This window comes from Lycium ferocissimum, chromosome 9 (genome assembly GCF_029784015.1).
Source record: "Lycium ferocissimum isolate CSIRO_LF1 chromosome 9, AGI_CSIRO_Lferr_CH_V1, whole genome shotgun sequence".
NCBI lineage: Eukaryota > Viridiplantae > Streptophyta > Magnoliopsida > Solanales > Solanaceae > Lycium > Lycium ferocissimum.
The window spans coordinates 63137668-63153135 of record NC_081350.1 but is presented as its reverse complement, the minus strand read 5'-3'; the positions used below and the strand labels follow the sequence as shown (position 1 = coordinate 63153135).

At 34.4% G+C, this 15468-nt stretch overlaps 1 protein-coding gene and 1 pseudogene across 3 annotated transcripts; one reads left to right on the top strand and one right to left on the bottom strand.

The window, feature by feature from the left end:
• Nucleotides 1–1212: 1212 nt before the first annotated feature.
• On the top strand, nucleotides 1213–3895 carry LOC132031469 (acetylajmalan esterase-like; annotated as a pseudogene).
• Nucleotides 3896–8604: 4709 nt separating this feature from the next.
• On the bottom strand, nucleotides 8605–14756 carry LOC132031467 (uncharacterized membrane protein At1g16860-like). 3 transcript variants are annotated; one of them, XM_059421448.1, is made up of 5 exons: nucleotides 14583–14756; nucleotides 12487–13434; nucleotides 11433–11588; nucleotides 9326–9537; nucleotides 8605–9123 (listed from the first exon to the last, which is right to left on the bottom strand). In XM_059421448.1, exons 2-5 carry the CDS (start codon nucleotides 13294–13296, stop codon nucleotides 8931–8933), a joined length of 1371 nt encoding a protein of 456 aa, XP_059277431.1. In that variant the 5' UTR covers nucleotides 13297–13434; nucleotides 14583–14756; the 3' UTR covers nucleotides 8605–8930. The 3 variants fall into 3 exon arrangements, with proteins under 3 accessions (XP_059277431.1, XP_059277430.1, XP_059277432.1); XM_059421447.1 differs by having other exon boundaries at nucleotides 12487–13417; XM_059421449.1 differs by lacking the exon at nucleotides 14583–14756 and adding an exon at nucleotides 14145–14162 and having other exon boundaries at nucleotides 12487–13417.
• Between the last annotated feature and the right edge of the window lie 712 nt (nucleotides 14757–15468).

Sequence of the window (15468 nt, the reverse complement as noted above, 5' to 3'; positions counted from 1 at the left end):
TATATTAAAATGTCTTTTGAATCTTGTGATTTTTAACTTATCATGTAGGATGTTTGAATTGTCAACTTGCTAAATTTATAAAAAAACACTTTTTTTCGGACATACCAAAAAGAAAATAAGACACTTATATTGAGACAGAGGGAGTAACATGATTGTATTTGGGAAAATAATTTTTAAAATTTACAGTAATAAGTATGTTGATTTTAATATACTCCCTCCGTTCTTCCTTTTAGTCAGTCAAAAAAAAAAGATAAATTTTTATATTTAGTAATAATTAAACTTTAAAAATCTCATTTTACCCTTAATAAAATGATTTTTAGCCACAATTTTCCACAATTTTTTTTAGCTTATTTTAGATCACAAAATTCAAAAACTTTATTTTTTTCTTAAATTTCGTATCCAATCAAACACTATCTTATAATTAAGACCGAAGGAATAGTAAAGTATTTCTCATGTTTAAAAAATTAAAAATATGTGTCACAATTAATTCAGACAAAAAATTAAGTGTGATTTGACCTGCGTACGTGTTAACTTTTACGTAAATATGCACAGAGGAGTACTAGATATTTTGTTTTTTAACTATAGGATATCATAACTCCCACATTGTAGAATCTCAGCCACTTGATGAACAACCGGTCAAAAAGCAAAAACGAGACAATTCTTTTTGGGCATTAAACAAAACTAAAAACACAAATGTGTGGGAAACAGAAACAAAAGTGACAACCAGGCGGTGAACAGCTAAAGCCATCACTTTGTGTGTGGTTGCTAGTCTCTCCTATCCCATAAATAGTTAGTCACGTTTTACTTTTCAAAGTTAATTTGATCAATTTTTAAAGTTAAATTAAATTAAATTAATTTAATATTTTAAGACTAAAATTTAAAATTTAAAAACTACACGAAAAATACTATTATAAATTACAATTCTTCTTTATTACTCGTGCTGCATCAAGTTATATGATATTTTTTTATTTTTTGAAAGCCAATTTAATTAAACTTTAAAACTGAATTGGATTAGATCAATTCATTATTTTAAAATTAAAATTTATATATTTAAAAAGGACATAAAAAATATAATAAATTACAATTTTTCTCATATCAATTTGATAAAAAAAATACATCTTAAAAATATTATTCATTTACTCTCGAAACAAATATTTTAGGACGGCTAGAGAACGCTAGGACCTTTCCGACCATTCTATAAATAGCACATGAGCATCATCCAGTCTGGACCAAAACATTCTTCAATGGCTGCTCTTCTTTCTTTAACCCAATATTCCTTGTTCCTTTTACTCAGCACTTCCTTATTCTTCTCTCCTTCATTTGCTCAAACTAAATGCAACATTAAATCTGTATACCAACTAGGCGACTCCCTTGCCGACAACGGCAATGTCATCCGTACACCTGGCGCCTCCATCATCTTCAAAGCCGATCGCTCTCCTTACGGAGAGACGTTCTTCAAAAAACCTACTGGCCGTTTCTCGAACGGCCGTGTAATTACTGACTTTATTTCCCAGTCATTCAAACTCCCTTTACTCAATGCTTACTTAGACAAAGGTACAACGTTCACCCAAGGGGTGAACTTTGCCGTAGCTGGTGCTACAGCACTTGACAATTCCTTTGGGCAGCACGAAACATTCGGCTGCCCAATTGGAACACGCCTTTGCCGAACCAACTAAGTTCGTTCAAAACACATCTTCAGTCTACAAGAGGGAATCTTAAAGACTCTCTTGTAATAATGGGAGAATGGGGTGGAAATGATTACTACAATGGTTTCTTCCAGAATAAACAGATCCCAGAAGTTAGGACCTATGTTCCTTTTGTAATTGCAGGGATTATGAGAGGCATCAAAGATGTGATTTCGCAAGGAGCAACACGCGTGTTGGTTCCAGGTAATTAGAGGTGGATCAAACATTTAAACTTTATGAACTTAATCTTAATATTGAACACATTATGTTCTCGCCGTTCATTTTTACTTGTCTAGTTTAGAGTTTATACTTCTTTTAAGAAATCATAATTAATATGGGCATATGGCAGGTACTTTATCATATTAATTGATGTTTAATTTTAGATCTTGAAAATTAATTTGGGGAATAAGTAATTAATGTTAAGGATAAAACATGAATAAAAAATATAATTTTCTCTTGATATGCTAAAAGTGATAATTAAAAATAAAAATTTATTTATGCGTTTGGCCATAGAAATCAATTTTTTTTTGGAGTTGGAATTGGAGTTGTATTTGAAATTTTCATGGCTGAACACTGATTTCGGAAAAAAGTTAAAAAAATATGTGAAAAAAAGTGAATAATTCTTATGGTCAAACAGGTCCTTAGTATAGTAAATAAGTGGGCGTTTGGCCATAAAAATTATTCACTTTTTTTCGAAATTTTTTTCATTTTTTTTACTTTTAGCGTTTGGCCATAAAAATTATTCACTTTTTTTCGGAGTTGTATTCTGGAATACTAAAAACAAGAAAAACTTGTTTTTCAAAAAATTTCAACTTTTTTAACTTTTACACACTACATTTCACCAAAAATTACAATTTCAAAAATTATGGTTAAACACAACTCCAACTTCAAAAATTCCAAAAAAAGTAAATTTTTTTTTTGGTATTTGTGGCCAAACGGGCCCTAAGTAAAAGTGAACGAAGTGAGTACTTTTAAGTTGAAATTGGGTATAGGAATTTAGATATTAGTACTCGATAATTCAACCCTTATAAATACAAAATAGGAGAAGATATGCTGGCATGATACATACATATCAAATGTGAATAGTAACCCTTTTGATTTAGAATATTTCGCTTGCTATGATTATGTCTTTGGAAAAAAAAAAAAGCTACTTAACCCGTTAGGTGGGCAGTTGGTTGAGCACGGGCTTTCATGATGAATGGTTCAGGTTCGAAATCCCTTATGGGGATTTGTCTTCTGGTCGAGCTCGCCGCACGGAGCTTGCCTATTGCGGGTTATCTCTCCTGTGTGATTTACGGGCTATTGCACTGGAGCGGGATTTGCCCTATGCGTACCCAAGGGTAGCGGCTGCAGGTTCCTTGTCGTCAAAAAAAAAGAAAAAAAAAAAAAAAGCTACTTAATAGTTCTCGATTATGTAAATATGGATAATTTTGAAAGAATAAAACCAATTCCTTCTTGAAAGTCTAAAAAACAGCTTAATTTGAAATGAAGTGAGTACTTTTATTGTAATTTGAATAAATTTTTACTTTTACATTTAAATTTATGTTTTCACATCGAGTTATTGGTTCAATTGAACTCCTACCTAATATGTTGCATTTGGCGCCCCTGCAGGTATTTATCCTCTAGGATGCCTCCCACTGTACCTCACATCATTCCCTGATAACAATACAAGTGCTTATGACAATTTGGGCTGCTTGAGAAACTACAACAACTTCGCTTCGTATCACAATCGATACGTAAACAGGGCTATCGCGAATCTACAACGCTCATTCCCAAATGTTAGCATTGTTTACGGGGATTTCTATGGCGCGATTTTGACACTTATACGTAGCCCTTCTTCGTATGGTTTTAACCAGAATACGTTGTTAAGTGCATGTTGTGGAACTGGAGGACGACATAATTTTAACTTTGGGAAAGTATGTGGAGCTGCTGGAATTAAGGCTTGTTCGAATCCAGCACAGTATGTTCATTGGGATGGAATTCATTTGACAGATGAAGCTCACCATCGTATTACTGATATTCTTGTTAAAGACATGCTGTCCAAATTCAATTGTGTTGTTTAATTAGGTTGAAAATTATATATCCAAGAAAGGATATAGTTGGATGTTTTTAAATATATAGGATGAGAAGTATCCTATCTTCTTCACTATGACGTGGAGAGTCTTAAGCTAAATAAGAGGATGGTTTGGTAGGCATTTGGTCTATATTTGGTTGTAATTTGATGAGAAAAAAGAAAAAAAAAAAAAAAAAAAAAAAGGGAGTGTTTGAAGTTGAAGATTTAATAAAGGTTGTAATTGTGTTTGAGCATGAATTTCATTTGGGAAATAATTGATATTTGGTGAATGAAAACCATTTATTTCACTTAAGATACTCTTTAAATTTATTTTTCAAACTTCGAATGTAATATTTTAAGTTGACATTGACATAACGGATCAAAACAAACAGTTATTAGTAAAATGAATTGAAATGTTATTTATTCCAAAAATTATCTAATGGATGGAAATTTTCTGTTTTTCCGTAGCATTAATATTATTTTTGTATTCATAGATTTTTATTACCACCTGTTGTTTTTTTAGTCTTAGTTATTTTGTTGTTGTTTTTGCGTGATTCTGCCTGCCTTTTGTGGGATTACGCTGGATTTGTTATTGTTGTTGCTGCCGGAAATTTTCAGTTTGTTGAGTGTTGCAAGAGGATTTGATTATGTGCTGCCTTTTGGGATGTCTGACTAGGGTTGTTCACGGTTTTGGTTAAAATCAAAACCAAATCGAAAATTTAATCAAACCGAATAAAAAAACCGACATTTGGTTTGGTTTGGTTTGGTTTGATTTAGTTTTAAATTTTAAAAATCGATAATATTTGGTTTGGTTATGGTTCTATTAAAAAATAACCGAATAAATAACCGAACCAAACCGATAAATTATATACATAAATTTTATAATTAATTATATGTATAATATTAGTTTTTCATGAATAATTATAAATATTTTATACCTTTTAAACATTAATTTAATTTTTGGTCTAGTTATTTCACATGATTGTTTAAGGATCATATTTTTAAGAATATGTCCAAGCTCATATCTTTAAGTCTTTTAACTCTTTAAATGTTAAGTGTAAACCTACTAACAGAAGCTCACGTTAAAGTCTAATGTCTTTAACTTAAATTTTTAGCCTTTCTTTGTCCGCCATTTGATTTTAGATTGTTTCTTCTTTTTTTTTTTCGAATTTATACCTTTATTTTTTCTTGTCTGAATGAGTCCTAAACTTTTAATATTTTTCATATGAAAAGGACAGAGGTTGTAGATTTGGAGGTTCTATGGAAGATACTTCAGTAACATTAGCATTTGCTGCAACTCAAGCACATGGTAACACTCTAATACTTCTTCCGTGGGTAATCTTCCTAAAAAGCAGAAAAGAACAACTCCTTGTAGTTGAGACCCTAGCCTTGGGGATAATGATAGAAAAACATCTGAAGTTTGGGATCATTACACAAAGTTTTTTTAATAAAATGGGAGAATTGAGGGCAAAATGCAAGCATCGCCCCCAAAGTTTGGGATCATTACACAAAGTTTTTTTATTTCATATATTTTAATTTTAGTTTTAGGTAGTCTTTATGTTTAATTAATATGTATGTTTGTAACAACAACTAAAAGCTCCTATGCTCTGCTTTATTTCCAGGTATGTGTATTAAGATGACAAAAATGATGCAGCCACTACCAAGTTAGTTTTTAGCTCTATATGTAATAGTTTAGCATCTTTGGGTAACTTGAGTACTACACTATCACTAATAGTGAAAATGTTTCTATGGTGTATGTTCCACCTTAAACTATAAATAAAAGTTATCGTTTGAACAAAAAAAAAGACATGCCTTTTTCAACTTTTTAATGTTTTACTGATAAGTCTCATGACTGCTATCATAAATCAAAAAATCGAACCAAACGAACCAAACCGATAATAACCAAATCGGTGGTTATTATTTTATTTGATTTGGTTATGGTTTTAGACATTTAAAAACCGACTAAATTGGTTTAGTTATGGTTTTAATCAATAACCAACCCAAACCGAACCATGAACACCCATATGTCTGACGATTTCAAACGTCTAGAACTCGCCATTTCTTGCCAAGCTAATGAAGAAAAATAATTGTTCCAAGTTCAATTGAGCCAAATGAGGCTACATTTAATTTCATTTCATACAGCTAGCTATCTTTAATGCCCACACAAAACAAGCTTTTCAGAAATTTGAACGATTTTCTGATCAAAAGTAGTTTCACGCCTATTTCAGGTAATTAAGGCCCAAACGCTTTTTGAGCACAAGTTTCTCTTTTTTTTTTTTGGCACGGTTTGTCCTTCATTTGGGGTGGTCTTCAAGTTTTCCCCTTTGCGTAATATTCCGAGATTGTGGGTTCGAACTCAGCTCAGTAGAAAACAACCAAAAAAAAAAAAAAAATCGCAGCAAATTCTGTCTGAAGAGCAAAAGTTAAAGACCACTATTTTGGGGGACAAAAATTAAAGACCACCCCAGCGAAGGCCAATCCTGCAGATTGCCCCAAGTTTTTCAACATAAAGGGCCAAAGGTTCAAACACTTACTGTTAAATAACTTGAAGATCTTATATCTTTTGAGTTAAAAACAAATGAGTTCATTAGCGGATTAAGAAGTTGAGTTATAATTATAATTCAAAGTCTTAACAAACCGTATACATTTTGAAGAGATTCATTACTTCATAATTAGTCCAATTATAGAATTAGTTCATTAATTGAATTGAAGATATAATTGAAATGCTAAAAATGACTTTTAAAAATAAAACATCTCTTAAAGCTTATTTTCCAAATAAAATACTTTCTTTATCTAAATTAATTAGCCATGAATGAACTTCTTTCGAACTTTATACATATGACTATTTAAACACATTTTACAAACGAGTTATATAAATTTTCAGCCATAAGATGTTAGATCCGCACTTAAACCGCATTGGGCGGATCCTTAATACCGAAGTGCTTAACACTTTCCTCGGGAGATCACCAAAACCCTTACCCATTCTCTGGATTTTCTCTAAAGGTTTTCAAAAATTAACATTTAAATTGATTTCCTAATTCCCATTCAATAAATTAGGTGACGACTCTGTTTGTTCATGACAAAGAGCCAACGTTATGAGAACCTTTTATGCGCGAGCGTAAAAGCGGATCGTAACAGGGAGTAGCAAAAGCAATTTTTTCAGAAGCTAAAAAAATAGCTTTTGCCCAAAAGCACTTTGTTGAAAAGCATTTTTGAGAAAAATACACTTAGAAGCAACTTTTAAAAGCTTGGCCAAACACTAATTGCTGCTCAAAAGTAATTTTTAGAATTAATTGGCCAAACAGAAAATGCTTTTAGCCAAAAGTACTTTTTTAAGAAGCACTTTAAAAAAAATACTTTTAGAAATAAGTTGATTTTAGAAGTTTGGCCAAACAGGCTATAAATAGGCGTTTGGATATGAACTTGAAATCCATCAATTAAGGTAGAGCTTGATTTGAAGTTCACTATTAGAAAAATATGAAATTGTGACAGAATATTTGTAACGGACAAGTTCATCACAAGTTCGTAACGGATTTTTGACGATTTTGTGATAGACTTCATCAATTTGGACAAATTTTGAACTTACAAATTTGTGACGAAAATGATGGTTTGACACAATTCTATCACAAATTTATGACTGAAAGAAGGATTCTATTACAATTCGGGATAAGGCACAAGTACCTCCCTGAACTTTACCCGAAGTGTCAGAGACACACTTTATCGTTACGGGAGTCCTATAACTCCTTAAACTTTTTCCCCTGTATTTCTTTGCACCTTATGTGTTGACATGGACAAGGACGTGAGAACACCCCCTTCAAGCACGTAGGAGCTTCAAGAAAAGGGCTCTAACCTATACAAAGTGGTCAGGTGTCAGTCCCAAAGCTGATTTTCAAGAGCTATTCATCGAAACACAAAGATTCTTCATCTCCATTTTATCACCCATTTTCAAGAGCTTCAAATTTGATTTTGGGTCTCGAAATTCACAAAAACTTAGCCAAATCCCCACCAATCAAGCTCAAATTTCAAATACAACTTCACAACAACACCATCATCAAACCTCAGTAATCAATTTGGCCAACAACCAAGAATTTCAACAAATCCATTTTGTTGTTCTTCGAGCTTTTTTAGGGTTCAACAATGGTGAATTCGAAATTCTTTCTTCATTTTCAAATCTCAGCAACAACTAAGAATTTAGAATGAGTTTAACACTTGAATCTCAACTTCAAAACTTCAACAGCCTTCAAATCTGCTCATCAACTCCAATTTTTTTTCAAGTTCATACATAAGCAATAACAATTGTCCTTTTCATTTTTCTAAATATAAAGTGATATTTTCAATATATTTTGGAATTAAAAAGAAAACAAAATTGAGAAAATGAAATAAATTTTTTTTAAAATTTAAAAAATTGCGAAATTACACGTGGCAATACTGTATTTCACTGTCTACCAAGATTTTAGTTCTCTATGCCACGTTAGCACTTAGTGTGGCGTTTATTATACTTTAAGATAGTTCAAGGAGTAATAAGACCCCGTAAAGAAAAAGTGTCTCTGAAACTTCGGGTATAATTCAAGGGGGTACTTTTACCTTATCCCTTACAATTCCGTCACACAATTACGTACAGAATTACATATTTTCTTAAAAATTAAAGTACAGCTTAAATGGCAACGATCAAACAGGGAACTCCGTGAATGCTTTACAAATTCGTACCAAGTCCTAGTTTGCAACTGGAATCCAGAAATACATGGAATGTAAGTCCAAATATATGTAAAAGTATCAGCACCAAGCTTTCTCATTGTTTGATTTTCAAGATTCCCAACAAGCAAAGTCAGGCCGCAATAGCAGTTTGTTCATTTTGCAAGAACTGCCTAGAGAGCGGCTAAGAGGCCACAAAAGAATTACTAATACCAAATAAACATACGTTGTATCCATTGGGGAATAATGTTTGGTAAAGCCCCCAATGTCAACAAAAGTATCTTGATTTTCTAGCCATAAGAACTCTCAAAAATCCTCAGTAATCAACATGTTGCCTCTACACAATTGATGACACCAACGCCATTACACGAAGAATAGAAATGAAATAAAATAACAAATCGAATCAAATCGACAAACTATACATCTAGTTAACCAAGTGAAGAGGGTTTTTCGACGTATTTAAAACAAAAACAGCACAGCCTTCTTGAATGATAAAAGTGCTAAACTGGAATGACATCAATCTTTGAACTGTCCTCACATCTCAAAACGATGCCGTCAAGACTGGCTGGAAGAATGCATTTAGCCCATTGACATCCTGTTGAAAATGGTTCTGGAGGAGGAACAATCATCAGAACGTTATCGTTCCGTTGGACAACTCCCATTACACTGACAGTGCTACCCTCTTTTATATACCTGAACAAAGATGTGGGAGAGGAAAAGCCAGACTAAGAACAACATGCATGTCAAGGATTAAAAAAAAGCTAATAATTCTACAAGTAACTAACTGTAGAGGGTAGCCTGCATCTAGATATGACTAAGCATGTTGCCTGTTATTAATCAAAGAATGCAAGCAGAAGAAATATTCAAGATTCTTTGAGGTTGCGTTAAAACATACCCTTCTTTCAATCGCATTATTCGGTCATCACTGGATAGATTCCTCGCTGCTAGCCATCTGACAAATTCAGGCGACATGTCCCTATTTGATTGATCGATATCCACAACAGTGGACTCTTCAACGTAAGGGGTTACTCTTGCACCATACCCAGTTTTGACCAAAGCCCTTAAACCAGACTGGAAATCAGAGATATAGAAATCAGAGACATGCCCCTGCAAGAACAAAGGATGACTTCAGTTTTCTGTAAGAATTATCTGAATGAATTACACAGCATATATGAACACATAAGCATAAATTATGTGAATTACACAGCATATATGAACACATAAGCATAAATTATGTGATAAAAATAAATAAAGGGAAGGAGAAGGGTAGGATGAAAACAATAAACAAGGGAAGGAGGTTCAATTTAACTTACAATGAGATCACATAGCAGTATCAAACAAACAAGGCATTCAATAGGTAGACAAACAAGGCATTCTGGACAGGAACTCACTGGTATAACATACTTTGCAACCTTAGAAGTCTTTAGAACACTTCAAGAAATCAATACTTTTCTAGATTACAAAGACACAGCCTCATTCGGTCCCGAGAACTTTTCCATTGGTTAATTGGAGCAACACTCTGAAGCATGTTTTTATTGGTTCACTGCCATATGCAGACGAACTTTGTTTTCTATAAGCTAGAATTCCAAAAATTTCTATCATATCATGGTGATAAGTTATTTGAGGTAAGCTTGGAAGAGATCCAGTCAAAGGGCATTAGGATTCCTACCCCTCCCTAGAAACAAGAATTAGATAGTTCCCTAAAAGTTGGAGCCTCTTTTTAGCTTGAAAATGAATCAAACACTACAATTCGCTCCACGACCACCAGTTCCAAAGCAAGAGCTCAGACAAACAAAAGAGGAAGACAAAGAGAAGAAAGTAGATAATAAGAGAGTTTGAAAAAGGATCCTGGTACAACCTCATTGTTAATGAATAAAAGTATAATTATCGTCACAAATTTCTGTCAAGCATAATTAATGAGATCCAAATTTCACATAAAGTTATAACTGTAAATCCATTTCACAAGTTCTTATCATGATTTGGGATATCAACGAGTTCCAATTCATAATTAATTTATAGATCTCCAAATAATATTGCTGCAACATCATGTGAAATATTAATTGATCGTATTAAGTGTTATTTACTTTTTATTCTGAGAAGCTTTGTTGCTTTATTATGTTAGGAGTTTAGATAGAAGATTCCTGGATTTACTTTTGTCCATATTGTAATTCTTTCCTTATTCAGATTGTATTTCTCCACATTTCATAAAGCTCTTGTATTCCGACCAAGAAACTCTCAATGTTGAAAACTCATAAAGCAGTGCGACAGGCTTACAACTCCAGACAAGCCCAAAACTTCGTCGATGTTTTCAAGTTTCTCAACTCTAAGCTGTCTGCTATTTTTCTTTGACTTAAAGTATATCTGTTGATGCTTGCGTCAGGCTAGACTGTCTACATTACACCCCCTTGGGGTGCGGCTCTTCCCAGACCCTTCGTGAACATGGATGCTTCGTGCACCCAGCTACCTTTCTTTTAATTTATGACTAGCTGCTGAATTTAGAGACCTCGAGATCTCACTTTAAAACTTTTCATGCAAAAAAGAAGAGAAAAAAAACATAAGAATGATCCTTGTCCGGCAAGGGTGACACAGTTAGTTGAGCATGGGACTTCCATAATGGAGGTCTCAGGTTCGAAACCCCCTGCCTACAATAGCAGGAGGTTTGCTTTCTGGGTCGAGCTCGCCACACGGGGGTTGCCTAGTGCGAGTTATCTCTCTTGTGTGGTTTGCGGGCTATTGCACAGTAGCAGGGTTTACCCTGTGCGCACCCGAAGGGTAGCGGCTACGGGTTCCCTTGTCATAAAAAAAAATAAAAAATAAAAAAAAATAAAAGGAATGATCCTTGAACACATTCTTCTTTTCAATATTTATATTGGGGAAAATAAGCAATATCCATATAGCATTAATTAGTTTCCATCATCACGGGCCACCAATGCAAGGAGGAATGCACAGTAACATTGATTTCTTTCTAAATGAACAATAGGACTTATACAATCTTTCCTCACCTCGAATGCACGAAGACCCCAAGAAAACCGACGATGTCCTGGGTTGGCAGTTTTTGAATCCCACCCTCGGTACTCGTATAAGCTTGTGACAGTATAAACACATCTAGAAACCTTCTGAAACGAGGATTCAAGAGGGACATTTCCACAGGTAACTACCTGCAAAAGCATAGAATCAGGATAGGGTACCCAAAACAGGTTCAAAATCCAACAAGAACAACATAAAAAAATAAATAAAATAAAAATAAAAATACAAGCTTAACAAGATCTATTAAATCCAAGCAAGTTACTCATAACACTAGCAAGAGTATTTTAAGCTAAAGAATCCAAGTTAACCGAAAAAAGAAGCTTTAAAAGGAGAATCTTCTAGAAGTTAGAACAACAAATATTTCATTTTCCAATTACTATTGTCCTCAGCAACTAGTGGAATACAGTTGTAGAAGAACCATCTTCTATGAAGTCCTTTACATGTTGCAGCCAAAGTGAGAAGTGCCTAAAAGACAATATAGAAATTTTGCAGGTTTTTTCAATTGCAATCCTCCATTACAAAAAGGACATCTTATAATTCTAATCCTCAGATCCCCAACTGTAAAGTTTTGACGCTTTAAAACATCATTTCTTTTTGCAAGGCATTTGAAAGAATATGTTTCACCAAAAACTAATAAACCAAAGTGAACATACAACTTGTGATCATCGACAGCAGTCTCATAAACACAATAGATACAACGATACTCCAGTGACAGTGAGTAACAATTTTTTTATGATTCAACACTACTGCATCTATTCAAGACATAAATTTAATCAAGAGTTAAATAAACCAGTAATGATAACTTCAAATCAAGCACTTACCTGAACTAACAGTAACACCCTAGTTCAAGATCAACTTTAAGCAATAGAAATCAATACTACTCTACCATGTTTACATGTCACCGGACATTAGTAAAGGGAGCATAACTATGACAAATGACAATTGTAGTAGCTATGTATTTGAGAGAATGAGATAGGAAGAGCGATAAAGGAAGTATACACAAAGGTTTCGCGCAAAGACAATACATACCCCAGAAACTTTAACAAATTGGCCATCTTTTGCAGTTCTAAGCTCAGCATCTGGGTACTGAGAAATGAGACCAACAATAGCTTTTCTTCCATAACAAGTATTCCATGTGAACACCACACTGACTACAGCAAATAGGACAACAACAACTACGAGAAGAATGGGGTTGTGCACAGCAGCAAGGATAAAGCCACCAGCAATAAATCCCATCACAAATAAAAGAACGATGGACCAAAATATTGTCTTTGGGAAGTTCTTGCGGAAGGAGTATTCTTCACATTGGTTAATGCGAGTAACAGCTTGGTTATTAAGTATAGAATAATTCTTCTGCAGCTTGATTGACCCAGTTGAATCCAAGGGACCTGACACTTTCCGAGGAGCTCCAGCAGAATTTAGAGGACCAGATGTAATAAGGCCTGTGGTAGGGAGTATTGGTGGGATAGGGCCAGAATTTTGACGGGACGGAACAGTACCTCCTCCACCTTGAGGACCAGAGGACTTCTTCATAGGCTCCCCATGTTTATTTAGAGGCCCAGAGTTGGTCTTTTTCAGAGAAACATATCCAGGACCACCACCAGAAGTCATGGATCCTGTTCTCAATGGGGCATTGTTAATAGGTCCAGATTTCCGAGACCTCGAGCCATCTGTTGGGGTAACAAACATTTTCCCGAGTTCTCCAGACTTTTTAATATCCCCACCGGTATAAGGCATGGAAACTGAGCTCATAGTCGGGGCCTTTTCTTTTGGCTGCTCAGGCCGGCCAGATACATAAAGGCCACCGCTCAACTGATGAGATGGGAATCGAGAACCCATAACGCCAACCTAACTATCAGCCAATTCTCAATGACAACAGTCCCTAACACCCTTGAACAGAAACTTGTTAACAGGCTCTAAAGCTCACTTTAGCTCACCGTATCCAGCAGTGTGGTTGTACCTATTTCAATAGAAATACTGTTTAAACGTTTAGATAGCAGTAAATACTACAACAACAACAAACCCAGTGTATTCCCACAAGTGGGGTCTGGGGAGGGTAGGATGAAGGCAGACCTTACCCCTACCTTTGTGGGGGTAGAGAGGCTGTTTCTGATAGACCCTCTGGCTCAAAAAAGCGAAATCAAGGCAGAATTAAAAAGAAAATAGCGACAGCAGAATCGCAAGAGGAGCAAAACAAAGAAGCAACATGTAGTAGTAAAATTGAAGAATAAGATACTACGCGAATTCTAAATAATACTACTAAATAAGGAGAAGATGAGCAGAGGAGACTAGCCCCGTGCCTCTCCCACATACAAGAACGACACCCTCGGCTACCTACTACCTTCTACCCTAATCCTCAACCTCCATACCTTCTACCCTAACAATGTAGGGTAAATACTACATTGTTAAAAAAGCACATCTAGGAAACTGATCCACCTTTAGAACAACATCTATTCCCACATACTTGACTTAATTGAAAACTCAAACAGCTCAATCACACAAGTATAGCTTCCAGTAAGTGTGCCAAAAATCACAAGCAAGCAAATTCAAGATAAAGGCATCAAATATATTCTGCAATCCACCATTAAATGACAAAAAAATGATTAAAAGGATAAGGTGGGGCAAATGCACATAGAATTAAGCTGTCATTTAGCAATAACAGTAAGAGAATGAGGGATAATACTGACAAATATTCATCACAAATTACAGATCTGGATACCAGTTTACTGAATTCCTCTCAACTCAAATAATGTCCACATACTAAAGGGTAAAAAAAGGCAGACATATCAATTTGAGAGATCACAGATTAGAATGCAAGAGTTCTGTTGCTCGAACTCTCCAAAAATATTGCCCCACCCGTGTCGGATCCTTCAAAAATATACTACTTTTCAAGAATCCGACACACACCCATCAACATTTTTTGAAGAGTCCGAGCAACATAGCTTCACATATGTAGCTCCGACTCTCCAGAAATGCTGCCCGAGCCTGTGTCAGATCCTCTAAAAATGCACTATTTTTCAAAAATTCGACACACACCCATCGACATTTTTGAAGAGTCGGAGCAAGATAGCTTCAAAAAATGCAAATTTTCAAGAATCAGAAAAAGAGAGAGAGAGATCACAAACCCTAAGCTTTTGTGCAAAGGAAGAACAAGGGAATGTGAGACATTGTGCAGAGTCTAAGGAAAAATAGAGTAGAGAATAGTATGAAGCAGTAACATGATTGGTGTTATTGTTGTTTGGTAATAATAGTGGTGTGGTGTTGCTTTCTTTGATGGGGAAATAATAGTGGACAACTGAAAACACACACTTTACCTTACTTTTATTTTTGCTGCTCTTCTACTCCTCTCTCTCTCTGGTTTTTTTAACTGTAAGTAACTTTTTTTTTGTTTAACCTTTTGTCTGCGGTCATATTTCTTACCTATATACTACCACCAAGTTCTAAACTATTTGTGTTAAATTTTCAGAATGTTGTAAAATACAATTTAGGCCTCACATTTTTTGAAGATCTTGAATAAGGAAATAAAATATTCAATTCAGTAACAATGGAGAATGAAGGAAAAGAGTGCTTCAAATCATAGATTTATAAAATATTGTATATTTTAAGGTAAAAAAATATATAAAAGATCTTTGCAACAAAGGAAAGAGACCTTTTTCCCTTCTCCATTACTAATTCGTGAAAGGGTCAAAAATGCCCTTAACTTATTAGAAATGATCAAAAATGCCCTTTTTCCATTTATTAGACCAAACTTGCCATTCATTCCACCTAATTGAATCAAAAATACCCTTAACGTATTAGAAATTGCTCAAAAATCCCCTCCTTCCATCTATTGGATCAAATTTGCCCCTAACGTTATTTTCAAGCGTAAAAGCCCTTTAATTAACAATACCGTTATATGACATTTAATTAAACATGTCTTTACTTATCGGTCCACATAAAATTATGACCCAACCCGGCACAAAACTTGTTTTAAATTAACGCAACAAAGCGATAAAATTATGTTTTTCCCCT

Bases quoted from the DNA above. Each gene is read 5' to 3' on its own strand.
- LOC132031467 (XM_059421448.1), bottom strand. From the start codon at position 13,296: ATGGGTTCTCGATTCCCATCTCATCAGTTGAGCGGTGGCCTTTATGTA. The intron at 9,538-11,432 runs GTGAGGAAAGAT...TTGTTCTTGCAG, and splicing joins GGGGTCTTCGTGCATTCGAG to GGGCATGTCTCTGATTTCTA. The intron at 9,124-9,325 runs GTATGTTTTAAC...ATCTTTGTTCAG, and splicing joins ATAATGCGATTGAAAGAAGG to GTATATAAAAGAGGGTAGCA.